The sequence below is a fragment of the Myodes glareolus genome, chromosome 3 (genome assembly GCF_982192425.1).
Source record: "Myodes glareolus chromosome 3, mMyoGla1.1, whole genome shotgun sequence".
Lineage (NCBI taxonomy): Eukaryota > Metazoa > Chordata > Mammalia > Rodentia > Cricetidae > Myodes > Myodes glareolus.
In genome coordinates, this window is record NC_142028.1 from 23,998,686 (window position 1) to 24,025,868 (window position 27,183).

Sequence of the window (27,183 nt, forward strand, 5' to 3'; positions counted from 1 at the left end):
TTCACTCTCAGGGCAGAGTGTGGCCCTCAGTGTCCTAGACCCCTTCTGCAGAGCAGACACTAGTTCTTCAGGCTCCTCTGCCATGTGTCCTGGGAACAGAGTCATGCCGGGAGCCTGGGTAGTCACTCTAACCCAGCAGTGAGCTCCTCTCACCCAGGCTGCCTCCTTTCTGGCCCCGAGTTATTGCTGAGCATGAGGACCAAAGGCAGCAGGCAGAGGCCTCACCTGCCAAAGCCAAGGGAGCCCACCTGGTGGTGTGTTAGTGTGTGCCACTAGCTGGAGTCAGGACCGAGGACCTGAACCTGTGTGTCACACTGTGACTCCTACCGCCTCCCACCTTAGCCTGGCTTCCCTTCAGAATAGGATGAGGTGTTGGACTGCTGGCGAGAGTTTAATTAGGACAGGCCTGCCCTGAGCAGGGAATGGAGCTGAGATTCAGTAGGGGAGGAGAGGGGAGGGAAAGATGGGGGAGGAGAGGGAAGGGAAGAGGAGAAGGGGAGGAAGAGGAGACCCGGGTTGTGGAGGTAGGTCTGAAACAAACCTGGGATTTTCTCTTCCCTCTCATTTCCTCCCTCCCTTCTGAAAGTGGCGGATTGATCCCAGTGCCTTGTGCATGCTAGGTGCCAGGCAAGCGTGGCATCAGCCTATTTGGGGGGTGTAGGGTGGTAGTGGTAGATTGAGTATTACAATGTAGCCTAGCTTGCTCTTGAACCCTTGACAGTCCTCCTGCCTCAGCTTTCTGAGTGCTGGTGTTACCAACTTGTATCGCTATGCTGGTTAATTTTTCTTTTCTTTTCCCCTGAGACAATGTTTCTCCGTGTTTCTCTGGCTATCCTGGAACTCCCTTTGTAGACCAGGCTGGCCTGATACTCACAGAGATCCGCCTACCTCTGTCTCCCAAGTGTTGGGATTAAAGGCATGTGCCACTGACAACCGACCAATTTTTTTTATTTTTATTTTTGAGACAAGGTCTCACTCTGTATCTGTGGGTGGCCTGGAACTCACTGTTAGCCCCAGGCTGGCTTTGAACTTGTGATCTTCCTGCCTCTGCCTCCTGAGTGCTAGAATTATAGGTGTGAGTCACCATGCTTTGTCTAATTTTCTTTCTTTTTGAGATGAGGTCGGAGTAGCAAGGGCTCCAAACCTCTTCCCTACCCTCCTCCTTGAATGTTTCCAGGACCATCTTGTTTTTATAACGCCTCTGGATGCGTGGACCGTGGGCTCAGTCTCTATAGAGTCTCCAGTCTGGTAGAAATAGCCATAGCTAGGTAATAGCTAGGTGGGGCCAGGCCTGTCCCAAATGGTGTCTCTGGCCGCAGCTGGATTAGATCAAGGCAGAGTATCTGGGGTTCAGGTTTGTTATTTCTTGTCTGGGTCATCAAAGCATGCTGGGAGTTCTGCCCGCCTGGAGGAGGATTTCTGTCCTGAAGGGGATTCCCAGCTTGTCCCCACTGTGAGTTACTGCAGCCACTCTGTCGCCTGCCTCGTGTTAGGTTAGGGTGGATCTCCCGGAAGGAAGTCTTAGGTTTTCTTTTCCTTCCTGGTTTCAATCACAGGTCGGTCACTGCAAAGCTGGGGCTGTACTAGCCATTGATGTCAGAGCCCACAGGCAACGAGGGTCGTGGTGTGACCTTTGTCCTACACCTCCAAAGCCCATAGAGTCAGTGGCTGGAGAGGAGGCCAGAGGGAACCATTTCTGCCTCTGTGCTCTGAGTGGCCAGAGTCTCTCCTCATTTCTGTGTAACACCAGGCACGTCTTGTAAACATGAGTTTCAATTTCTATCACGTCCTGTTTGGCCGGGACCATGGGAGCTGGTTATAGATTACATATTGACATCCCATGGGTTATCTGCAGACAGCCCCCACTGTACAAAGGTCAGCATGTGATTTTTCTGCTTTGCGATGGTGTGGAAGCGAGGCACATTCAGTAGAAACTGTTCTTTGAAACTTGAGTGTTGCCGTTTTCCTGGCTAATGATAAACAGTGTGTATTTGTCATGTGGGGCAGCAGCAGTGAGTCACAGTGTCCAGCCAGCCACTTGGTAGTAGTGTGGCCAGCACTGCTTAGATGTGGGTGGTGAATATATTTCATGGGATATACAAAGTCATAGTGTAAAAGTATGTAGTCAGGGAGCAGAGGTATGAGCATTGCATGCCAGTACTTCGGCATCAGAGGCAGGAGGATCCCTATGAGGTGGAGGGCAGCCTGATCTACATAGGGGGTTCTTGGCTAGCCAGGGCTACACAGTGAAACGCTAATGTTAGTACTCTATCTAACTTAAGAAAAACAAAAGCAAACATATCCCACTGAGGGACTGAAGAAATGGCTCAGCAGTTAAGAGCACTGGCTGCTCTTGCAGAGGACCTGGTTCAGTTCCTGACACCCACAGGGCAGCTCACAACCATCTGTTACTCTAGTTCTGGGGATCCAGCATCCTCTTTGACCTTTGGAGGCCCCAGGCACACATGTTGTGCGATACCATACATCTAGGATAGCACTGATAGACAAAATAAAACCTGAAAAAAATGTTTAATGTCAATAGCTATCAGGGAAATAGAAATTAAAATTGCTTTGAGAATCTATCTCACTCCAATCAGAATGGCTATCATCAAAAAAATCAGATGACTAGCCAGGTGGTGGTGGTGCATGTCTTTAATCCCAGCACTCAGGAGGCAGAGGCAGGCAGATCTCTGTGAGTTTGAGGCCAGCCTGGTCTACAAGAGCTAGTTCCAGAGCTGGAGAGATGGCTCAGCGGTTAAGAGCATTGCCTGCCCTTCCAAAGGTCCTGAGTTCAATTCCCAGCAACCACATGGTGGCTCACAACCATCTGTAATGGGGTCTGGTGCCCTCTTCTGGCCGTCAGGCATACACACAGACAGAATATTGTATACATTAAAAAAAAAAAAAAAAAAAGAGAGAGAGCTAATGCCAGGACAGGCTCCAAAGCTACAGAGAAACCCTGTCTAAAAAACAAAACAAAAAAATAAAATAAATAAAACAATATGGCTGCAGGTGCTGGTGAGGTTGTGGACAAGGGACCTGCTCTTCGCTGTTGGTAGAAGCAGAGATTGGCGCAGCCACTATGGAAGTCGGTATGACGGTTACTCAAAGCTCTGAAACTCAACGATCCTTCTGCCTCAGCTCCAGAATCTAAGCTACAGGCATGCGTCACCATTCCCTTCTCCACCTAGGGTGTTATTAACTGCCTAATAAGTTTCCCAGAATGGTTCCCATTGTATGTAGAAGAACATCCGTGTTGTGAAATAATAGTGTTATTTGTCCTGGCCTAGAGAAAGGGAGCCTTTGGCAGAGTCAACTCATTAAGAGTGATCCTGACTGCCTCAGCTCCCATCAAGCCAGGAGCAGGGCAGACACCAATGTCTGGGTGACAATAGTGTTCTCCAATTTGGGGAACGACAGGCAGGCTCAAGTGAGATCACAGCCCAGGACTGGCCTATCACAACAACATGTTGTACTGTGTTGTGTGCTTTGGTGGTTGGGGGAGTGAGGAGGGGCTGAGAGATCTCTGTGGTCATGTGGGAGAGGTCTCAGAGCCACAACCCCAGCTCCCAGCAGCCTGGTTTCTCTACCCACACCCGCCCCCCAGCAGCGGCTTCTCCACGCTCATCTTCAGTCTCTTCTTGCGGATTTTCATTGTCTTCTGTTTCTAGATGAGCACAGGGTTCCGAGCCTTAGGAAGATCCTAATATAACCCCAATTCCTGATTCTTCTAGAATTTCCTCCATGGCCAGCACCTGTGGGCCTTGGGGTAGAGTGGTGTGTTCTATGGGCCTGGTTGTCCCGAGCAGGACATCTGGTGGCTACTGGGTGGGGCCGAGAGAGCTAGAAGCCTCCAGGCCAGGCCTGGGAGTCAAGCCCGGGATTATTTTTATTTCTCTGGCTATAGCACATGGTCTGGGCGGCCATGCCATCTGTTTTGCTCTCCACCTCTCCCCTGGCAGTCCCTGGAGGGTCACTCGGGGGAGGAGCAGGAGGAGTGGAGAACATCTCTGGGCTGGGGTTGACTTACCCCACTCTTCTGGCCACACAGGGCAGGCTTGTGTGGGCAGTTTGCCTAGTAAGGGTGGGAGCGGCCAGCCAGTCACAACAGGGGACCAGGAGTACCACAGCCACACAGGGCCAGGGACAGCTCACTGCAGTAATGAATCCCACGTCCTAGGGCCTTGTGTGACCTGCTGCCCCACTTTCTCTGGGACAGACCCAATCTTGGGAACATGGAGTTCAGGTCCTCAGAAAACCTCTCCTGAGGGGCAGTCTGGCACAAATGGTCTCTAGCTCTTCCAGGCCTGTTCTTCTGGGCTGTACTGGGCCCCGCTTCAGAGTGTAGGAAAAGGGCAATGTTGAGGAGGGGTGGGGTCCAGAGACTACCTCCTCTGGCAGCGGTGGCAGTGGGGGTTGGCGGGCGTCACATAAGAAGGTGTAGGGCTAGCTCATCTCCATCCTGCCCTCCACCCAACTCAGAGCCCATGGTTGGGCTTGCGTCAGGGCAACGGAGAAAATGAAGTCCAACACCAAACCTAATGGGGCCTTATGCATTAGAAGGTTAATTAATCACTGTCAGATATTAATCTTCATCATAAGGGCTTAAGCTATGTGTACCTGCCAGGCCTGTTTAAGGGTTCAGATCTTGCTCTCCAGGCTTGGAGCTTAAGAACAATGGTCACTAAACACCCTGTACTAAGCACCGACTGGGAGGCAAGCTCTGTAGCAGACTGGAACCACCCCCACTACCCCTCGCAGGGCGGGGGTGGGGCACGAAACCCAGAGCCTTGTGCTTGTAAAGCAAGAGCCCTCACCTGAATCGACTTTCTAACGCTGGCACCTACACCTGGGCATTGACCACTGCGGGAACGCCGTCCTCCACTGAGTATTTATAGGGTGTTCTTGGAGGCCCACGGAGAACTATGGGGTCCACAGACACTGCCCGCATAGGAAGAACTCAGGTCCCTGGATTGTATGGGTGAGGTCCCGAGCGGTGGTGTGATTTACACAAAGTCATAGTGTTCGCTGTAGGAGTGAAGTCACCACTGATCTCCTCACACAGCGAAGCCAGAAGGAGAAAAAAAACAACCAAAAAACAGAGTTAACCACCGTGTTAGGGAGCTTGAGAGTCATCTCAGAATCTGCTTGATAAGGGTTTGTGAAAAACCTTGTAGACATTTTTTTAACTCATAATTTCACTGAATTTGTGTTTTTCTTGTTATTTTCCCACAAATTAAACATCCTTTGAACTCCGTATCCTGGAACCCGCTGTGTGGACCAGGCTGGCCCCGCCGCCACTGCCTGACTTTCCTAGTGTCTGAAGGGCCCAGAGTGAGCGTCCTGTTCTTATCCTTACCTTCCAAGGTGTTGTTTCCATTGTTTCAGCCAGAGTCCCCTTTGTGTAAGTTTTCAAAAGATGTCTTTGCTCAGACTGAAGAAATTAGCCCCCTTTCATCTCTATCACTTTTGACTATTTATTTATTAAATAGTTAATCTTGCAGAGAGGTCTTAGGTTTTATTGTTTTCGTTTTTTCAAGAAGAGTTTCCTGTGTAGCCCTGCCGTCCTGGAGCTCTGTCTGCAGACCAGGCTGGTCCTGAACTCAGAGATCTGCCTGCCTCCACCTGCTGAGTGCTGGGATCAAAGGTGTGTGCCACCGACATCATGGTGAAAGACTTGGGTTTTATCAAATGCATATACTAAATTTATGTTTCAGAAATGAGGTCTCACTGTTAAATTAGCTACCCATATCTTCTGTTAGCGCTGGTTGACACTTAGGCCTCACATGCTAGGCGGGTTCTTTACCGCTGAGCCATTTGCCTTTGGTTCCTATGTCCTCAGGCCTCTGCCAGACACTGTGCTCAATCTCTGTATTCTCTTCTCCTCATGTCAGTACCAGTTTTGTGTTTTCCCTACGCTTCCTTCATCCCGGTCTTAGTTTCTGTTGCTGTGATAAAGACCATGAACAAAATTAAAATGGGGTTTGTCTCACTCAGCTTACAGTCTTAGTCCATCACTGAAGGAAGTCGGGACAGGAACTCAAGCAGGAATCAGGAGGCAGAAGGCAGGAACAGAAGCAGGGGCCGTGAGGAGGGCTGCTTTTCTGCTCGCTCCACACGGCTTGCTCAGTCTGCTTTCTTCTCCACCCCAGGGATCCACCTGTTCAGGGATGGCACCACCCACAATGGAGTGGGCCTTTCCACATCAATCATTAATCAAGAAAATTCCCCCACAGACTTGCCTACAGGCCAATCTGATGGACTCGTTTTCTCAGCTGAGGTTTCATCTTCTCCGATGTCAACTTGTATTTTGTCAACGTGTATCAAGGTGGCAAAAATCTACTAACCAGCACATTTCCTTTTTCTTCCTTTTTTTAACGTTTATTTTATTCTTAATTATATGTAGTTGTATGTGTAGATATCCACGTAGCTCAGAGGCGTTGATCTCTGGGAGCTGGAGTTCTGTATAGGCAGTTGTGAGCATCTGGTGTGGAGTTGCTGGGAACTGGACCGGGTTTCTCTACAAGAGCAGCATGCACTTTTATGTGTATGGGTGTTTTGCCTGCATGTGTGCCTGTGTGCTACATGGGTACCTAGTGACTGTAGAAGCCAGAGGAAAACATCATATCCCAGAAGCTGGGTTACACTCTGTTGTCAGCTGCCATGTGGGTGCTGAGACTAGGAACCAGTGATCTTAACCTGAGCCATCGCTCCTTTTGAAAATTTATTTTTATTTACCACTTGTGCACATGTTTCTGTGTGTGTGTGTGCGTGCATTTGTGTATTATGTGTGAGTGTAGGCTGAGAGGTGCCCTGGTACACACGTGGAGATCAGACAAGAGCTTTTTCCCTGTCCCTGCCTCCCATACCATTGTATGAATGCTAGGACCACAGGTGTTTTCCAAGGCCTCCAGCTTTTTAGAGGCTCAAACTCAGGCCATCTGGCGTATGCAGCAAGTGCTTTTACCCATGTAGCCATCTCTTTGGCTTGAGTCACGTGTCTTGGTCCCGACTGTGTACTTACATCAGGCCACCTGGTTCCGAGTTTCAGGGATTGGCCTGCCTCTTCCTCTCGCTTCCAGTGGGAGCCCTGTGATTATAGGCATGGGCCACTTCCTTCAACATGGGCGGCTAGGAATCCAAACCCTGGACCTCACTCTTGCACACACAACAAGTACTTACCTACGAACCATCCCCCAACCCCTCTGTTGGGGCTTGAGTTCTGAGATGATGGCTGATTTCTGCATCAGCTTGGAGATATATTATCTTGAGTTTTTTAGTATTGCTGGGGAAACCCACTATTAGTTTAATATTTCTTTCTGGACTGGGATTGAGACAGCAACTTCTTGGCATGCAGGAGGCCTTGGGTTCTTTTGTTGGAGCTGATCTGCCCATTTTCATCCTGGATGCTTTTAAGGTTTGTTTTGGGTAGTGTGTTCATTTGAATTTATGCTACGTAAGACACATATGGTTCCAGAATCTTTCGAATCTTTCATCAGCTGAGGAAGTTTCCCTGTTTTTTTTAGTTTCATTTTCTGGAATTATATCTTGTGCACCTAGGGCTTGAACCCAGGGCGGTGACCTTGCAGGAGCTCTGTCACTGAGCTACAGCAGCCCACCATCTTCACCTTTCACCTGTATGTGGGCCCCAGAGAGGCAATATGTTCACATTATTGCACAACAACCCAACTCTTTGTATCTGTTGGACAACAACTCCCCATTTCTTCCTCCCCAGCCCTTGGCAACCTTCACTAAGGTTGCACTAAGAATGCATTGCCTTCTATGTGTAAAACCATATTGTCTTTTTTCTCTCTATGACTGGCTTGTTTTACTTAACATAATGTTGTTAACGCTCATCCTTGTTGTAGTCCGTGACAGGGTTACCTTCCGTTTTAGTGCTAATAGTAGTCCATTGTGTACCCGTACCACGTTCTGTGTTCATGTAGAGATGAATGCACGATGCCCTCCATTCTTTGCCGTGAATAGTGCGGCCATGAACATCGGTATACAGATGTCTCTTGGAGCTCCTGCTTTTAATTCTTTTTTTTTTTTTTAGATTTTATTTATTGGTTATATACAACATGTTTTCCTGCACACCAGAAGAGGGCATCAGATCTCATTACAGATGGTTGTGAGCCACCATGTGGTTGCCGGGAATTGAACTCAGGACCTTTGGAAAAGCAGTCAGTGCTCTTAACCTCTGAGCCATCTCTCCAGCCCCCCTGCTTTTAATTCTTTAGAGTATATATCAAGAAGCAGGACTAGTAGATCACATTATTGTTGTTATTATTATTGTTGTTGATTTAATAACAATAAATTAATGATTTAATAATAGTTATTATTATTATTAGTGGCAGTGCTGAAGCTAGAACCCTGAAGCACACTCAACAAAGCCTCTACCCTTGGGCTCCACCTCCTGTCCTTCATTTAAGTTTTTGAAGATTTTGCATACTGTTTCCACGGTGTTTGCACTGTTTCACCTCCTCGATAATATCCTTTTTGCCTAGTGTTCATTTGGTGTCAGACTAACTCTGTCACTGTGTCTTCATCTCTTTATTTCCCAGCCCTGGTTGTGTTCTTAGAGGGGTCATTTATGCTTATTGGGCTGTTTGGACTATTGGTCTGAAGAAAACAACCAGTTCAAGTCTCCCTGACTCCGGAACCCCCTAGACCTTTGCTTTGTTCCCTGAGTAACTGGTTTGGTACGGGCACACTCTCTGGGCGTCCTGTGTCCTGCAGCCTTTTGGTTCTACCACCGCTTACCTTTGCCTTGTTTCGGCTCTAACAGGTCCAACGGGCGCTCCTCCAAGCCGAGCCTTGGAGGGCAAGGCCGGCACCATTACCTCCAACGAGTGGAGCTCTCCAGACTCCCCCGAGGGGAGCAGCATCTCTGGGGGCAGCCAGGCACTGGACAAGCCCATTGACAATGATGCGGAGGGTGTGTGGAGTCCCGACATTGAGCAAAGCTTCCAGGAGGCATTGGCCATTTACCCACCCTGCGGCCGCCGCAAAATCATCCTGTCGGACGAAGGCAAGATGTATGGTAAGAAGCCTGTCAGAGCTGGGCAGAAACCGGCCTCATTAGTTCAGCAGAAAGGGCACAGTAACCTTGGGTTCCCTCCAAATGACCTCGGTGCCTTCTAGATATGCAACGCTTTTTTTCTTCTGAGTTCCAAGCACCTGAGTCAGAGAAGCCTGGGTGGGGGTTGGGGTGGGGGTGGAATCTGCTGAGGAGACAGCATGCTAGTAGAAAAATTTTTTTTCCTTTGTTTGTTGTTTGTCCGAGGCAGGGTTTCTCTGCTTTGGTTGTTCTGGAGCTCTCTCTGTAAACCAGGCTGGTCTAGAACTCAGAGATCCATCCGCCTCTGCCTTCCAAGTGCTGGGATTAAAGGTGTGTGACTCTGCTGCCTGTCAGTGGAAAATTTTATGAAGATCATTGTGGGTAGAATAGACTATCTCCACAGGTCAGACTAAAAATTTCCTCCCCCTTCTCCATTTCCCCCCCTCCCCTTTTCCCTCTTCTCTCCCCCCTCATGTGCGCATGCACACATATACACACATCATCATCATCATGAACAAATGCTTGGTCTCCATGCTGTCATCCTTATAAAGCGTGACAAGAACAGGGCACTTCACTTAGGAGTGTCGCTCAATGGTAGAGCGCTCACCTCACGTTAGGAACCGCCCTGGGTTTAATCCCCAGTACCACAGAAAGAAGGGAATAAAGAAAGGGAAGGGGGGGGGGGGCTGGAGAGATGGCTCAGCGGTTAAGAGCATTGCCTGCTCTTCCAAAGGTCCTGAGTTCAATTCCCAGCAACCACATGGTGGCTCACAACCATCTGTAATGAAGCCTGGTGTCCTCTTCTGGCCTGCAGACAGAATACTGTATGCACAATAAACAAATAAATAAATATTTTAAAAAAAAGAGAAAGGGAAGGGAAGATGAAGGGATTCTTTTGGGATAGAATTCCCCCCTCCCCCCTTGTTCCTCCTTCCTCCTCCCTCCTTCGTGTGTCCAGCACACGCCAAGCATTGTGGGTGTCAGGTGTGGTCCATGTATGTAGACTGGGGAAGTGAACACACATGTGCAGTTAACTGTTCTCTAAGGCAGGCTGTGAGAACCCACCCCCTCCAGCTTCTTGAGTGACCTGGGTGTGGAACACCACATTGGGCAGTCAGGGGAGAGGACCAGCAGCCTGTGTGAGGCGTATTGACTTTTGGAGGAGAGGATTCTGGGAAAGTAAAAGCCGGGCCAAAACTGCACAGCTGCTACAAGGCCTGGCTTTGTTCTTCTCTCACCGGAAACACATAGTATGTTGAAGGGTGGATATCCAAAGGTTTGAGAAGGCCTCTAACTGGTGACGTTAGGACAGCAGAGGGCATCTTCCACCTCAGATGCCACCCTTACCCCCAAAGGTTTCTATTCATGGGTGTCTCCCGCCCCCCACAGGTGCTTTGTCAGCTGCCGAGGGCTCTGTGTGGAGACTGGATGTATTAGTTCCCTAGGGTGACTGACAAGGTCACAAGCCAGGTGGCTGAGAGCAACAGAAATGAGTTGGGAGTTGCTTTGGGGGAGAACATGATCTTGGCACACATGACTCAGGCATGAAGGTGGCATGTGGATATACCGTTTAATTAAAAATTCATTACATTTATTTTTACGTGGATGTGTGTGTGCGCCTGAGTATATATCTGTGCACCACATGAGTGCAGTGCCCGTGGAGGTCAGAAGAGACATCTGATCCCCTGGAACTGGAGTTACCAATGGTTGTGAGCTGCCGTGTGGGTGCTGGAAGCCAAACCTGGGTCTTCCACAGGAACAGTAAGTGCTCTTAAGCACCGAGCCATCTCTCCAGCCTTGCTCTTGCCTTCTTACAAAGACACTAGTCATTGGATCTAGGGTATACCTTAGTCCGACATGACCTCAGCTTAACTAATGTACCCACAAAATCCTGTTTCTAAACTAGCTTCTGTGTTGGGCTGTGGTGTGGTTCAGTGGTGGAGTGCTGGCCCAGCATACATAAGGCCCTGGTCCCATCTCCAGCATCACACACTACAAAGTGGGCCTGTGCTGAAGTTTCTCAACTGACTAAACCGAAATCCAGCCCCGCCCCTGGGGGCCATAGAGCCTGATAGCTCCTCTTTTTAAAGATATAGTCTTCTCCACGAGACCAAAGAAAGCCTTTTCTTCCTTTTCCTTTGGAAAAGTAAGAACCTTTTACATTATATCCACCCCCTCCCCACTCCTCAGACTGTTAAAACTGCTCCCTCCATGCCCCTCAGTGCCCAGAGTCTCTCAGATACTGTTAGGATGGCAGCCCCTGCTCTGAGTGCTCCCTCAGGGGAGCTTTCTAGAGGAGAAAGCTGACCTATGGAGCACCCATAAGATGCCAGCTGGGGGCAGTGTGTTCCGTGGGGCATCCTCCCATGGCTGCCCCAGGACCGTGAGCTCTTTGATGGAGAGCAAAGTAGATTATGACCATCAGCTCAGGGGTGATGGTGGGGAAGGGCAGGAGGTGTGCTGAGGTGGGGGGATGGCATGACTGTAGAGTTCTGTCAGCACCCTGCTGGGGTAGCACAAATAATAAACACCCAGAGACAGATATTGGGGTCCAACCTGAAGATCAGAAAAGCAAGCAGTCAGCCACTGGCTCTTACCTGCACCTCAGATGGTGAGCCTGCCTCCATGAATCCTCAGAATGAGACTGAGCTGAGAGCTGTCTCCTCCTGTCTTATATTCCTCTCTAGTGCTGGGATTAAAGGCATGTGCCATCCGGTTTCTATGGCAAACTAGTGTGGCTGCTGGGACTAAAGGTGTATGCCACCACTGCCTGGCCTGTATGGCTGACCAGTGGGACTGTTTTACTCTCTAATCTTTAGGCAAGCTTTATTTATTAAAATACAAACAAAATATCACTACATTCAGAGTATGTGCAAGGACCCTGAGAAGGAATCACTGTGTGAAAAAGCAGCTGAAGTTCAGGAATCATTCCACAGAGGGCAGGTGCTGCAGGAACTGAGAAGGCCCTGGGGAGAAGCCAGAATGCGCACAATCAGTCCACTCAGCCAGGCATGGTGACTGCCATAAGGTGTCTATTGCTGTGATGAAACACCCAACTAAAAGCAAGATGGGGAGGGAAGGGTTAATTCCACTTATATTTTTGACATCTCTCAAGCAGGGCAAGAACCTAGAGGCAGGAGCAGAGGCCATGGGGGAGTGGCCACTGACTTGCTCCACATGGCTTGCTCAGTCTGCCTTCTGATAGAACCTAGGACCACCAGGCCAGGGGTGGCCTCACTGACAATGGGCTGGGTCTTTCCCTGTCAATCACTGATTAAGAAAATATCCTACAGGCTTGCCTGCCTACAGCCCTTTCTTAAGGAGGCATTTTCTCAATTGATGTTCCCTCCTCTCAGAAGACTCTAGGTTGTGTCAAGTTAGCATAGCAACTAGCTGGCACAGTAGCCCGTGCCTGTGCCCAGGACTCAAGAAAAGCAGAAGCCTGAGGCCAGCCTAGGCTACACAAGACCCTGTCTGTAAAAAAGAAGGCGTGGTGAAGCTGGAAAGATGGCTCAGTGTTAAGAGCTCTTTCAGAAGACCCAAGTTTGGTTCCCAGCACCCACATCAGGTAATTCACAACTACCTGTAATTCTGCTTCCAGTGGATCTGAAGCCCTCTTCTGGCCTCCGTGGGTACCGGTACACATGGGACAGACACACATAGGTTTCTTATTTAAAAAACAATGGCCAGGGAGATGGCTCAGCAAGTGAAAAGCATTTGCTCCCACCAGCCTGGTGACCCCTCTTTGATCCCTGAAACTCATCCAAAAAGTCACAGAAGGCTGGAGAGATAGCTCAGCTGTTAAGAGCATTGCTGCTCGTGTAGAGGACCCAGGATCAGGTCCCAACATTCACATAAACTCTAGTTCCAGGAGACCCAGCACCTCTGCTGACCCCAGTAGTACCAGGCATGCATGGGGTACACGTGAAGACCAAATACTCATATACATAAAGTAGAAATAGAACAAATCTTTTAAAAATACATTTATATTTATTTATTTTACATCCCAGCTGCAGTTACCCTTCCTTCTCTCCTCCCAGTCCCCACCCCCATACATCTCCCCCCCATCCATTCCTCCTCTGTTTCTGTTCAGAAGAGGACAGGCCTTGCTTGGATATCAACAAAACATGGCATATCAAGTTGCAGCAAAACTAAGCACCTCCCCTTTCATTAAGACTTGGCAAGGTGACCCAGTATGAGGAATAAGGTCCCAAAAGCCAGCAAAAAGAGTCAGAGACAACACTTGTTCCCACTGTTAGGAGTCCCACAAGAAGATCAATCTACACAACTGTCACATATATGCAGAGTGCCTAGCTCAGTCCCATGCAGGCTCCCTGGTTGTCTGTTCAGTCTCTGTGAATCCCTGTGAGCTTTTGTTAGCTGATTCTGTAAGTTTTCTTGTGTCTGTGACCCCTCTGGCTTCTATAATCCTTTCTCCCCTTCTTCTACAGGATTCCCCAAACTCTGCCTAACATTTGCCTGTGAGTTTGCATCTGCAAAATAAATCTTTAAAAATACTCAGATGAAAGCTAGGCTGTGATGGCACATGCCTTTAATCTCAGCACTCGGGAGACAAAGGCAAGTGGACCTCTGTGAGTTCGAGGCCAACCTGGTCTACAGAGGAGCTAGTTCCAGGATAGCTAAAGCAGTTAGACAGAGAAACCCTGTGTTGAAAAACAAAAACAAAACAAAACAAAATAAAAAAAAATGGTCAGATGAACTGAACCACATCTGTAATTGCTCACCTATGGCAAGATGGGGGCAGTCATTCAAAAGCAGAAACAAGAGAGACCCCCTCTCTCAAAAGCAAGAACCAGTTCCCCAAAACTGCTCTGACTTCTACATGCACACCAAGGCATGTATGTGCTCACCCTTAAGTCACCCCAGGTCTACATGTATCTGTCACCACACACCAGGCACGCCCATGTATGTGTGTGCATGCATACACACATGGGCTCTCTCTCTCTCTCTCACACACACACATACACGCACACACACAAACAAAAACACACTAAAAATGAATTTAATTGACTCTGTGGTCCAGGGTCTTCGGCTGCTGTAGGTTTAGTGACATTGTATAATTCACACTGTTGCTGTAGCCGCCACACTCTTACTGCAGAAACCGTTGTCCCAGAGTGGAGCTCTGTACCCCTTAAACAGTAGTTTCTTATTCTCTTTCCTCCCTCTCTTCTTCCCCCCCCTTCCTCCTTCTTTCTCTGTCTCCCTCTCTGTCTCCCTCTCTGTCTGTCTGTCTGTCTCTGTCTCTTCCTGACAGGGTCTCACATGTCACCCTGGTTGACTTAGAACTCGTGTAAGTTCTTGACTTGACTCACAGGGATCTACCTGCCTTTCCTCCCGAGTGACGGATTAATGTGCATCACCGCCACACCCAGCAGACAGCCCCTCAGGCAGCTGCCACTTTCTTTCTCTGTGGATCTAACCATTTTAGGTCCTTCACCTTAATGGGATAATGTATTTGTCTTCTTCTCCTTATTCCTTCTCCTCCTCCTTCCTCCTTTCTCCCTCCTCCTCCTCCTCTTCCTCACCCTGCTCTCACGTTGCAGTATGTGTCAGAATTTCCATCCATTGCACATAGGTACCATACATCATCTCTTAGCTGCTACTTAGATTTCTCTAGTGATTGTGGGTAGCCGATTCTTTCCCTACTTTACGTGTAAAGATGTGGGGTTTGGAAAGTCTCTCAGGTAGTGAGCAGAGCAAGGCTAGCAGCCGCCACCTCTTGCCCTTACTCTGAACTCTGCCTGGCCTTGGGTCAGGTGGGTCAGTCTCTGGACAAGGGGACAGGAGCATCCTGCTCCATCTGATGACTCACCTGGCCTGCATGAAGGGAGGTCTCTCTGTGCACCAGACCCTGGCTTACCCTGGTCTCTTTTTACCAGCTTGGGGGCGGCCAGCACAGCTGGGAGGTATAGATAGCTCTGAGCTCACGGCAGTGTGTGGGGCAGGCCCCCAGGGAGGCTGACTCAGACCTCCTCTGCCTCTGGCTGTGCTCCTCTCCTCTTCCCTGGGGGACCCGTGGTGCGCTATCCTCACCCCTGTCAGCTGCCAGCAGGCCCAAGAGCCCTGTCTTTACACTTCCTGCAAGGGGAGATCATCTCCCAAGTGGACCAGCCAGTGGGACCCGTAGTCAGCTGACAGCAGATCCTAGAGTTGGGGCAGTGGCCTTAGTGTTTTGAGGACAGGGATTAGGCCTGTTACCAGCTCAGGCCACAGTACACCGGGGCAGAAGCCACCGACCAGAGCCAGGCAGACATGCAGATGACACGCAGAACCGCAACACAGATTAACACCTGTTATTTCTGAGCCGAGGCACCGATACTTGTTGGCTTTGGCCCCCCACTTGAACCCTTCTCATCTCTCCTGGACCAGCTCCCATGCCCGGGTGCTCACCTCCTGCTTGCCGCTCCCTGCCTTCACTTTTGCCCTGTCACTGTGTGACCCTCTCTCTGTCACTGCCCATCCTACTCCTTCTGACCTCCTTTGGCCAGCCTGGCCGCAGGGCACGGGGAACAGAGGTAGGGAGGAAAGAGTGACATTTCTACTCTTGCCCGCCTCTGCCCTTTCCCTTCTTCCCTACCGAGTGGTCATCTTTCCTCTTTCTCGCTGAGGCTAGCTAGCTCCTTAATCATTTGCATCTGTTTTTTCTAGTCCCAGCCTTCACCTACCTGGCGGTGGCTCTGTACAACTGAATTTTTCTGCCCCTGCTTTCATTCCCTATCTCTTTTGGCTTCTGTGCTGTATCCTTGGTGTGTTAGTCTTATGAAGCATCCGCCTCTAACCTAGCTGGACTGGGGGATGGGATTTCTGTCTTCCATGACACCATGTTAATGAGAGAGTCAGGAGAAACACCGTTTGTAAGTGACCCAAACAGGCATGTAGGGTGCAGCCAAGAAACCAGAAAAGGCTGGGTTGTCTTGAACATTTCTGGGAGGAAGTGGAGGTGATCTGGGGGTGGGGGTGGCAAATGTGCTCTTAAGCAAAGGGACTAGAGTGCTGCACCAGCTCACGGGTAGGATTTGGCATGTTGGCTTTGAGAGACCAAAGTGGAGCAGCTAAACAGAACTCTATCAGGAAAGATCCTCTTATTTAGAGATGAGTGCTACACCTGTAACAAGGCAGAATCTGGCTAGGCCTTGGTAGTCGAGGGCTGGAATCTTGTCAAGACTCTGTTTACTGAGGGATGGGGTAGAGACTGGGAGCTCAGCCTGGAAGAGTGAGCCTCCTACTCTGTCTTGATGCCTTGACATTGTTCCTGGTGTCCTAGTTTGTCTTCCATTGCTGCAGTTAAACAACTTAGGGAAGGGCTCATTGGACTTAGAAGTTACGGTCCACCATCAAGAGAAGCCACTGAAACAGATACCACGGAGGGATGCTGCTTACTGGCTTGCTCCTCATGATTTGCTCAGCCTGCTTTTTCGTACAACCGAGGACCACCAGCCCGTGAGTGGTAGCCTTGCCCACAGTGTAGGCCAGTCACAGTTCCATTTTCCCAGACAGCTCCAGCCATGTCAAGTTGATGAAAAACTAACGAGAACCTGGGTCTTTTGCCCTTTGCATTGTTACCCTTTGTGTTTCCAGCTCTTCCAATGATCCTCTTAGGCTTCCACCTTCCTCTGGCTTCTAGAGGCCTATGGAAAAAGATTCTTCTGCTTAAGCCGCCCCAATGGCAGGTGTGATCTGGAGCAAGACTTAACCTTGTTAACATTGTGTTTCTCTTCTGAATGTGTTGGTGGTATGGCCAGCTCTGACGGGAGTGTTTTGATTTCCTTTATTTCATGGCAGCAATGTGGCTGTTAAGCTGTTTGTATGGACAATGGTCAGCACTGTTAAATATATTCATAGTTTTTTATATTTAAAAATTACTGCTTGGGCGACTGGCTCAGTGGGAAAGAGTACTTCCTGTGCAAGTATGAGGATCTGAGTTCAAATTTTAAGCATCTATGTAAAATGTCACATGTGGCCACAGTGCCCAGTGGGTAGAGACAGGAGGGTCAATGGAGCTTCCCAGCCTGCCTTCATATCCATTGAGAGACCCTGTCTCCAGAGAGTGAGGTGGGGAGTGACAGAGCAGGAAGGACATCTGCCATTCTTGTCTTGCCTCTGTGTTTGGATATACACACCCGTATTACATAACACAACATTATTATTTTAAATTACACTTCATTGATTTATTTTGTGTGCTTGTGTGTGTCTACGTGTGCTCATGTGCCATGGCATGCGTGCGTGAGGATAGCTTTTGGCAGTCGACGTTGTACCCATCAAACTATAACTGCTCATTATTTTGGGCCCTGGTAGCCTCTATAACAACATCTACCTTTTTTTTTTTTTTCTTTCTCTTTCGAGACAGGGTTTCTCTGTATAAACCCTGGTAGTCCTGGAACTCTCCACAGGCCATACTGCTCTTGAACTCACAGAGATCCACCTACCTCTGCCTCCCGAGTACTGGGATAAAAGGCGTGTTTTATCTGTCTTACTTTCTAATCTTTGTGGATTGGCCTCAGAGTGGAAGAATCAACATTTGCTTCAATGTCTGTGAAGGTTTTGCTTTGGTTTTGTAGAAGACAGGACTTTGTCCTTATGAAACACATGACTTATCACTGAGCTACAGCCCTAGCCCAGATGTCTGGCTTGCTAGCCCATCGTCAGCCAAGGGACTTCTGTGTTGTTTGTGTCCTCTGCCTGTTATGACGCTACCAGTGAGCATTAGTGTGGTGGTGTCTGAGCCCTGCTCGGGACCAGACGTCTGCTTGGGAATCCAGCCGACAGAGGAACTGTTGGCTTCTATGGTGATTTTGTGTTTAACTCTAAAAACAATGTTTAGCTGGGTGTGGTGGTGCATGCCTTTAGTCCCAGCACTCAGGAGGCAGAGGCAGGAAAATCTCTCTGAGTTTGAGGTATGCATGGTATCCGTATGGATTTCCAGGACAGTCAAGGCTACATAATGAAGCAGTGTCTCAAACAAACAAAAAAGTTTACTATTCTTTTCTTTTGCTGTGATGAAAAATAGTCTTACAGAAGCACTTAAAGGAGAAAGTGTATTTGGGCTAAAAGTTCGAAGTTACAGTCCGCTGTGGAGGGAAGCCATGATAGTAGAGCAGGCGCTTGGGGCAGCTGGTGACATTGCATCCACAAGTAAGAAGTAGAGAATGGTTAACTTTTAAATAAAAAATAAAGTTTTTATTCTATGTATACGGGTACTTTCTGTGTGCCACATGCATGCCTGTTGCTTATGAAAGCCAGGAGGGCACTGGGTCTCCCGGGACTGGAGTTCTAGGTGGTCTTGAACAAACACGCAGATGCTGGGAGCTGACACTTCATCCTCTAGAAGAATAGAAGTGCTCTTAACTTCTAAGACATCTCTCCAGGTTTATGCATGTGGGAGGGGGCGGGGTGGCGAAGGGTATGGTGAGGGTATAGGCGGAATAGCTGGTATAGCCAGCCAGCTCCCAAATAACCACACAGAGACATATTAATTATGAATGCTTGGTCGATATCTTAAGCTTGTTACTAACCAGTTTTTACAATTTAAATCAACCCATATTTCTTATCTGTGTTTTACCACGGGTGGCTCCTGGTACATTTCCTCAGTATGGCATGTTTATCTTGCTTCTTCGGAAACTCCTGGTGATTCCTCCTTTCTTTATCCCAGTAACACCTCCCTGCCCACAGGTCCTGCCTAACCTCTTCTTGTCTAGCTACTGGGCATTTAGTTCTTTGTTAAACCAATGAGAGCAACACACCTTCACAGTGTACAAAAAGGTCACTCCACAACAGGGTGATATTCGTATCATGGAACTCTTGTGAAGTCTGAGGACTGCCTGCAGCTCCCACAGATGGCTGCTTCTCTTCCTCTACCATGTGAGTCCCAGGAACTGAGCTCAGAGTATCAGTCTTGGCAGCACTACCCTTACCCACTGTCTCACCAGCTCCAAGAGCGACGAATCCTTGTGCTCAGCTTTCCTTCTCTCCTTTCCATCCATCCAACTGGAAGAATGGTGCTGCCCTTTTAGGGTTGTTCTGTCCAATTCAGATATCAAGATAATGCCCCACAGGCAAGTCCTGAGCCTAACATATGTAAGTAATCCCTCATGGGTGTGCCTAATGGTGCCTCTCCTAGAGATTCTAGATTAAGTTGACAGTAGTAACCCATTTCCCATAGTGAATGTACCACTTTATACCATCCCCACCCCAGCGAGGCAGAAGGTTCCAGTTTTTCCACATGCTTGCCAACCTGGTTATTTTCCCCTTTCTGTTCGTAGCCATGTGAGTAGGTGTGAGGTGGTGTCTTGTAACAGTGATGCTCAGTGATGCTGAATACCTATTCACATGGACACTGTCTCCCAGGCAACTGTGATGATGAGCGCTCCCCTCCTCCACAGTTAGGAGAGTTACAGCACAGAGATGTGGACCTGAGAGCAGAAGTCCTTTCTCTCGACCAGCTCCATGTTTAATGGGGACTGTGGCAGAAAGCTCAACCAAGGAACGTGAAGCCCCAAACCATCAGCTGGGGAGTGGAAGAGGGGATGGGGTTTATCTATATGTTCAGGGCAAGCTCTTGGGGATGCCAGCCAACAAGGATTTCACCAGAAGTCTTGGAGCCCATTCAGGGAATATGTCATAGTAGCTCAGGGTTAAGTCCCATTGCTGCAGTCACCTCTCCACAAATAAGCTCCTCCCCCAGCCCCCTGGTGTCAAAGGCTCTGTGCCTTCTAGATTAGGGCATAGCTTCTCCTTCCTGGGCCCTGGCCTACAAGAGGGGATGCTGACACAGGACTCAGAGAAAGGGCTGAGACCTTTCTCAGTGGAGAGACCTCAGTGGATGCTTTACATTCTTAGCCCATTTTGATTTTTAAAACTCACTGAATACATTACCATAGAGCAATATATAGCAGGATAATATGATCGGGTAATAAGCAGCAGTACCAACCAGAGCGGGGGCCTGACAGTCTGGGGAAAGATGGCTGCCTACGCTGGCCTCCCACTAAGCAGCTGGGTCTTTACTTCTTTGATGCTGTTTTTACGGCATAGCGAGAGGGCTGGTGTAGAGAGAAGAGACTGACCTGCCCCGGAAGTGACTGTTCCAGGAGGACATCAGATGTAGAGGAAGTGTGTCTAGGTCCAGGCCCAGGCTGGTAGGGTTTGTGGGAAGTAGAGAGGTCATGAGAAGACCGTGCTAATTCCTCATCAGAGGTCCACACCCTCAAGGCTGTGGTCAGGCAGAGGCATTCCACTCTTCTTGGGCTGTCCTTCCTTCCCACGGAGGGCCATGGATCTGAGCTGCGTGTGCTAGCCCTTGGACACATGTTCTCTGACAGATGGGCCTACCATCTGTCTGGTGGGGATGTCCTTCCCAGCCTCTCCCAGGTCCTCTCTGGGGTGGGCCAACACCACCTGCCACATTGCAATGTCCAGCTGCTCAGGGTCCCCTCCGAAGGCCAGGATGACCCCCTACGTCACTGGCTTGTGAACTCAACTGTGGAGGGGCCAAGGCCTACGGTTATACAACTGGTGGCAGGGCTGGGACAGGGACTTGTGTCTCTTTCTGTCCCTCTGAATTATCTGAACTTTCTATCCCCTCCTCTCTTTCCCTCCACACCCCCTTCCTCCTTTTTTTTCTCCTTAGGTGAGAGGTGTTTTTGAGACATACCACTGTATAGCTCAGGCTAGTCTAAATTCACTCTGTGGTATAGTCAGGCTTCCAACTAAAAATCCTCCTGCCTCAGTGCTGAAATTACAGGTGTGCTCCGCCATTCCTGGTGTTCCCGCAGGTTTCTTCTGGTCGAGATTCCTCTTTACTAGCTTAACACACTTCAGGAGTTCTCTCTCTCGGAGCATAGTCCTGTCTCCCACACCCATCATCCCAGATGTTCTTCATCCTGCTTAGCCGTCCCTCTGCCCCTTTATAAATACATAATAAATAACTCTTGAAAATAAACAAGAAATGAAAAATGAAAGCAAGAGGGTCTGAGGCCCGTCCGTGTAAATTTGCATCTCAACCACTCGTCACCTTGAGCTTGAATAACTCACTGACCCTGCCCATCTGTAGCATGGAGGGGACGGCACTCACTGCATAGAACTGTGTGGGATGTAACACAGGGATGCAAACACAGCTGGGGCTTCCATAGCTGTATTTGTGTGAATACTTCTGCTGTTACGGCAGAGTGTCTGGGTACTGCTGATAACACTACAGGAGTCAAAGGGAAGAAAGAGCTAATGGTTGCTCTGTGCATATCGGTGCGAGTTGGATAATAACGGTCCTGGAGGCAGTGTGTGGCTGCAGTGACCCTTCCCGTGGGACAGGAGGGAACTGTTTCCCTTGGCTCCAACACCCTCTGAAACTCCAGCTCCATGCTAGGGCACTCACCTCTGCCAGCATCTCCTCCGCGAGGGACTTGATGGAGTGATGGCCTGAGGTGAACAGCGCAGAGACAGGAGAGAGAATCCAAGGTTGTGGACAGCATGCTGAGCAAACACAGGACGGACCCATAGGCATGGAATTAAAAATGGCCATTCCCAGGAGAGAAGGGAGAATTTGTGCTTTTGGAGGATAGGACATGTGGAGATTGTAACATGAGGGGCCGGCTTATTGGGGTTTCTTGTCCTGCCCGGTACCCCACAGCCGGCAAGTCCCAAAGAAAATTACACACAAGACTCCATAATATTATAAACTGATTGGCCCATTAGGTCAGGCTACTTATTAGCTCTTATAACTTATGTTACCCCATTATCCTTATCTATGTTAGCACATGGCTCAGTACCTTTTCCAATCTTTCCTGGCTCAGTACCTTTTCCAATCTTTCCTCTCGGGTGGTCTGGGCAGAACTGCGGAGGGAGCTTCCTGCTTTCCAGAATACTCCCAGTCTCTTTGCTCCACCTCTACTTCCTGTCTGGCTTTCCCGCCTATACTGCCTGCCTGGCCAATCAGTGTTTTATCAAAATATGATTGACAGAATACAGACAATTCTCCCACACCAGGAGATGGTAGTTAGAGGTTCAAAGACCCCACTGAGTAGGAGGAAGCTCTCCACAGCATGGTGTGTGCCTCAGAATTACTGAGAGCTTTTTTCTTTTTTTAAATTGTTGAATTGGGTCCTGTTTTATAGCCTTGATTGACCTGGAAATTTATTACGTAGTCTAGTCTGGTCTTTAAACTCGAAGTGATCCTCCTGCTGCCTCTCTCTCCTGAATTACATACCTGGCTAATTTTTTTAAAGGAACCAGAGGTGATAATGCACTGGTCATATCGGCACTTGGGAGGCTGAGGCAATGTCTGCTTTTTGCACTGAGTGTTCTCCTTGGCTTGACAGAGGGTCTCAGCCAGTCTTTGGTGGCCTAGCCTGTAAGAGACACTTCCCAGCATCCCTTTGGGCCTAGCTCGGTGCCACAGCAAGTGGCTTGGGCAGTCATCACCCCTACCTCTGTTAATGGATGGTTTGAGTGACATTATTTCAAAGATAGATAATGTGGCCCATGGTTGTAGGGAGAGGTAGGCTTCCTCTAAATGCATGAGCTGACATCACAGGAGTCTCTGCTTGCTTGTGCATCTACCATACCCCTAAACCTAATTCCTCAGGATTTAGCTGACCTTGCTGAGGATGACCCCGAACCACCCCCCCACACACACACAAGGTTTTTTTGTATAACCCTGGCTGTCCTGAAGCTTGCTCTGTAGACCTCCCTCCTCTGCCTCCCAAGTGTTGGGATTAAAGGCATCTGCCATCACTGCCGAGCAGACTCCAAACTTCTTTTTTTTTAATATTATTTATTAAAAATTTCCACCTCCTCCCATTTCCCTCCCACTCCCCCCACTTCCCCTTTCCCTCCCTCTCCAGTCCTAAGAGCAGTCAGGGTGCCCTGCCCTGTGGGAAGTCCAAGGTCCTCCCCCCTCCATCCGGGTCTAGGAAGGTGAGCATCCAAACAGACTAGGCTCCCACAAAACCAGTCCATGCAGTAGAATCAAAACCCAGTGCCATTGTCCTTGGCTTCTCAGTCGGCTCTCATTGTCAGCCACATGAGCCCGGTTTGATCACATGCTCCTTCAGTCCCAGTCTAGCTGGCCTTGGTGAGCTCCCATTAGATCAGTCCGAACGTCTCAGTGGGTGGACGCAACCCTCGCGGTCCTGACTTCCTTGCTCATGTTCTCCCTCCTTCTGCTCTTCATTTGAACCTTGGGAGCTCAGTCCAGTGCTCCAATGTGGGTCTCTGTCTCCATCTCCATCTACCGCCAGATGAAGATTCTATGGTGATGTGCAAGATATTCATCAGTGTGGCTATGGGATAAGGTCAGTTCAGGTACCCTCTCCTCTGCTGCCCAAGTAACAAGCTGGGGACATCTCCTTGGATACCTGGGAACCCCTCTAGAGTCAAGTCTCTTGCCAACCCTAAAATGACTCCCTTAATTAAGATATCTACTTCCCTTCTCCCATATCCACCCTTCCTCCATCTCAACCATCCCACTCTCCCAAGCTCTCCCCAATTTTCCCCTTCTCCCTTCTCTCTCCCCATCTCCCCTTACCCCTTACCCCTACCCCTACCCCACCCCCACCCCCATGCTCCCAACTTTTGTCTGGCAATCTTGTCTACTTCCAATATCCAGGAGGATAAATATATGTTTTTCTTTGGGTTCACCTTCTTATTTAGCTTCTCTAGGATCATGAATTATAGGCTCAATGTCCTTCTTTTTTAAAGGAAGTTTGAACTTCAATTTAAAATATATATATATATATTATATATTCAATTTATTTTTTAAATGTAAATTACATTTGTTTATTTGTGCAGATGTTTGTGGGTGGATGTGGGCATGCCACAGTGTGCATGATGCGGTCAGAGGATAACTCCACTCCCTCCAAGTGGGTCCTGGGACTTGAATTCAGGTCTTTAGTCTTCATAGCCCCGTGACCTGCTGAGCCACTTTTGTGATCTGTTTATTTGATTGATTGGTTCGTTGGCTGATGTGTATGTGTAGGTACACACATGCTATAACATGTATGTGGAAATCAGAGGACAAGTAGTTTTCTCCCTCCACCTTTACAACTCAGGTTGTTAAGCTATGAGAAAAATGTTCCTACCTACGTAGCTGTCTGGAGATCCTGATGACTTTGAACTTCCTATCCTCCTGCCTCTACCTCCACAGTGTTAGAACTGTAGGCATGAACCACCACACCTGGTTTATGTAGTTCTGGGGGGCAGGACTGAACATTGGGCTCCCTGCATGATAGTTGAGCATTCTTTTTACTGAGCTATATCATCTCCCCGTGATGTGTGTTGTTTTGAGAAGGGTCTCACTATGTAGCTCTGGCTGATCTGGCACTCACTACACAGATCAGGTTGGCCTTGAACTCAGAGACCTGCCTCTGTCTCCTGACTGCTGAGATTTATTTGAACTTATTTATTTGAATTTGTGTGTGCCTTCATGAGTTTATGTGAGCCCCAGTCATGTAGGTCTGCATTCTGTAGAGCACAGAAGAGGGTCTAGGCGCCCATGGAACTAGAGTTAGGAGATGTTGGTGCTGGGAACTGATCGGGGCTCTTTTGCAAGAACAGTGGATGCTCTTAGGCCCTTGCTCCACCTCTTCAGCCCCCATCCCCTTTAACACAGATAAGCTTGGGACTTGCAGCGCTCCTCCTTTGTGCTGGGATTGCAGGTGTGAACCGCCACACCCAGATCCTGGACCTTTAAAATTTGTTTTTATTATTGTTTTAAATTTTTGATGAGTAGGTTTATTTAGGAAAATTAAGTAGAGAACTCCCATGATTGGGAGGATTGCTAAGGGAAAAATACCTTTAGTTGAAGAATAATGTGTGTGTGTGTGTGTGTGTGCGCGCGCGTGCGTGTGCATGAGAGTGTGTGTGTCTCCCTAGCACACATGTGGAAGTAAGAGAACAATTTCTGAGTGTCATTTCTCTCCTTCCACCATGGGTCTGGGAATCAGACTCAGGTCGTCAGGCATGGCCCCTCTTTGGCCCCTAAACTTAATCTTCAAGGCATCTTACGGAAGTGTCAATGGCATGGGCTTAAGGCCGACGTGGTGATAAGTTTGGGCAGATGTGGGGACCTGTGAAGATATTGCCACCATCAAAATGGTAAGCATCCATCACTGTCCAAGAGGCTGGCTTTTTTCCCTCTCAGTGTTAATGACAAGACCTAGGACCCCGTGCGTGCTAGGCAAGTGCTCTACCACTAAGGCACACACGCCCCTAGCCAAGCATTTTCAAACCTAATTTTGTGTTTGTAGTTTTCACCTTCTCATTCTTCTTCCCAAAGAGAGTCTCCTGTGTTTTAAATGCCTTTGGCTCCATAGAATCCCCATTGCTTATGTATAGCAAGAGCTCAACAGAGAGTAAGATGAAGTGTGCCTTGGGAGTGAGGAATAACCTGAAGGCGCTGCTTGACTTCATTAGGCACCCGTTTGTCTCTGAAGGCGAAACTTGTGTCCTGGATAGTTGATCTCCTTACCATTCAATTCTCTCTTTTTTTGTTTTTGTTTCTCAAGGCAGGGTTTCTCTGTGTAGCCCTGGTTGTCCTGGCACTCACTTTGCAGACCAGGCTGGCCTGGAACTAGGAGATCTGTCTGCATCTCCCTCCCAAGTGCTGGGATTAAAGGTGTGTGCCAATACTGACCAATTACCATTTAGTTCTTTTGTTGTTGTTGTTTAAGAGATATTTATTGAGAGCTTACAATATGCAGGCAGCTTTTTAAATGTATGTATGGTGTGCATGTGTGTTTGTCTCCCTGTGTGTTGATATTGGGAGTCTTCATTGATCACACTGTCTTCTTTACTCTCACATTGAACCCAGAGCTTGCTGATATGAACTGGTTGAACTATCCAGGTTGCTTCAGGGGCCCCTGTGTCCACCTTCCAAGCTACCAAGCTTGCCTGAAAATGACATGGGTTCGTCTGAACTCCAATCCTCTCACTTATACAACTGTTTTATCCACGGAGTCATCTCCTCAACCTTCCAGGAGTTCCCTAGGTGTCTGATATAGACAAATAGTAAACACCTGAGTGCATTCTCAGGGTGCCCTTTTGCGGAGATGACAGGCACCAGAATATCAGTAGATCACACGGCACATGGAGGGAAATGAGGGTGACAGGAAGCGCAGGCTGAGGTGTGCTGATGGGCAGAGCTTCCTTGCCCTCGTATCAGGGAAGATTTCACAAGACCATGTCATCCATCTCTACCCAGGCGATGAGACCATTCTAGACACTGTCAGGAACATGAAGAAGGTGAGCGTCTCCGTGGAAGGATGGCAAGCACAAAGCCTAGTGGGCAGGTGGGCCCAGTGTGTCCCAGGAAGCAGCTCAGAGTGGCAGAAAGGTGACATCAGAGAGGTGGCTGAGCTGGTATGAGGGTGGATAGATCCTTCGGATGCATCCTGGCCTTTGGAGGGACTTGAAGTGTGTGTGTGTGTGTGTGTGTGTGTGTGTGTGTGTGCGCATTTGTGTGTGTCTGTGTGCCTGTATGTGTGTCTGTGTCTGTGTAGAGTGTGTGTGTCTCACTGTGTGTATGTGTCTGTGTGTGTGTGCATCTGTGTGTATCTGTCTATGTGTGTGTCTGTGTGCCTGTATGTGTGTCTGTATCTGTATAGAGTGTGTGTGTATGTGTACATGTGTTCATCTGTGTGTGTGTTTATATGTGTATGTGTGTGTATGTGTGTCTGTGTGCCTGTTTCTGTGTCTGTGTAGAGTGTGTATGTGTGTGTGTGGTGTTGTATGTCTGTGTGTGTGCATCTGTGTGTGTCTGTATGTGTGTGTGTGTAGAGTGTGTATGTGTGTCTGTATGTGTGTGTCTGTATGTGTGTCTGTGTGTGTGCATCTGTGTGTGTCTGTGTAGAGTGTGTGTGTGTGTCTGTATGTATGTGTGTCTGTGCGCCTGTATGTGTGCGTTTGTGTGTGTCTGTATTTTGTAGGTTCCTTGTGTACACCGGGTAAGAGCTCTGCCACTGTCCCCAGCCTTCTTCACCACTTTTTTCCCCTTCAAGAAACTCTGTCTGATGTGGCTTAAGCTGGTGTCCCCGGCAGAAGCAATCCTCTTGCCTCTCAGCCTCCCGAGTAGCTGACACTCCCATCCTGCCACCACACCTGGCAGAACTGGGACT

The 27,183-nt window shown here is 48.7% G+C and overlaps 1 protein-coding gene across 4 annotated transcripts in view; it reads left to right on the forward strand.

Annotated features, from left to right (window-relative positions):
* Tead4 (TEA domain transcription factor 4) overlaps nt 1–27,183 on the forward strand; it is a 79,502-nt gene that overhangs the window by 21,011 nt on the left and 31,308 nt on the right. For all 4 annotated transcript variants that reach the window (XM_087904171.1, XM_087904169.1, XM_087904168.1 and 1 more), the window contains exon 2: nt 8,789–9,043. In XM_087904171.1, coding sequence (XP_087760297.1) covers nt 8,789–9,043 — 255 coding nt within the window. The remainder of the gene's footprint in view (nt 1–8,788; nt 9,044–27,183) is intronic.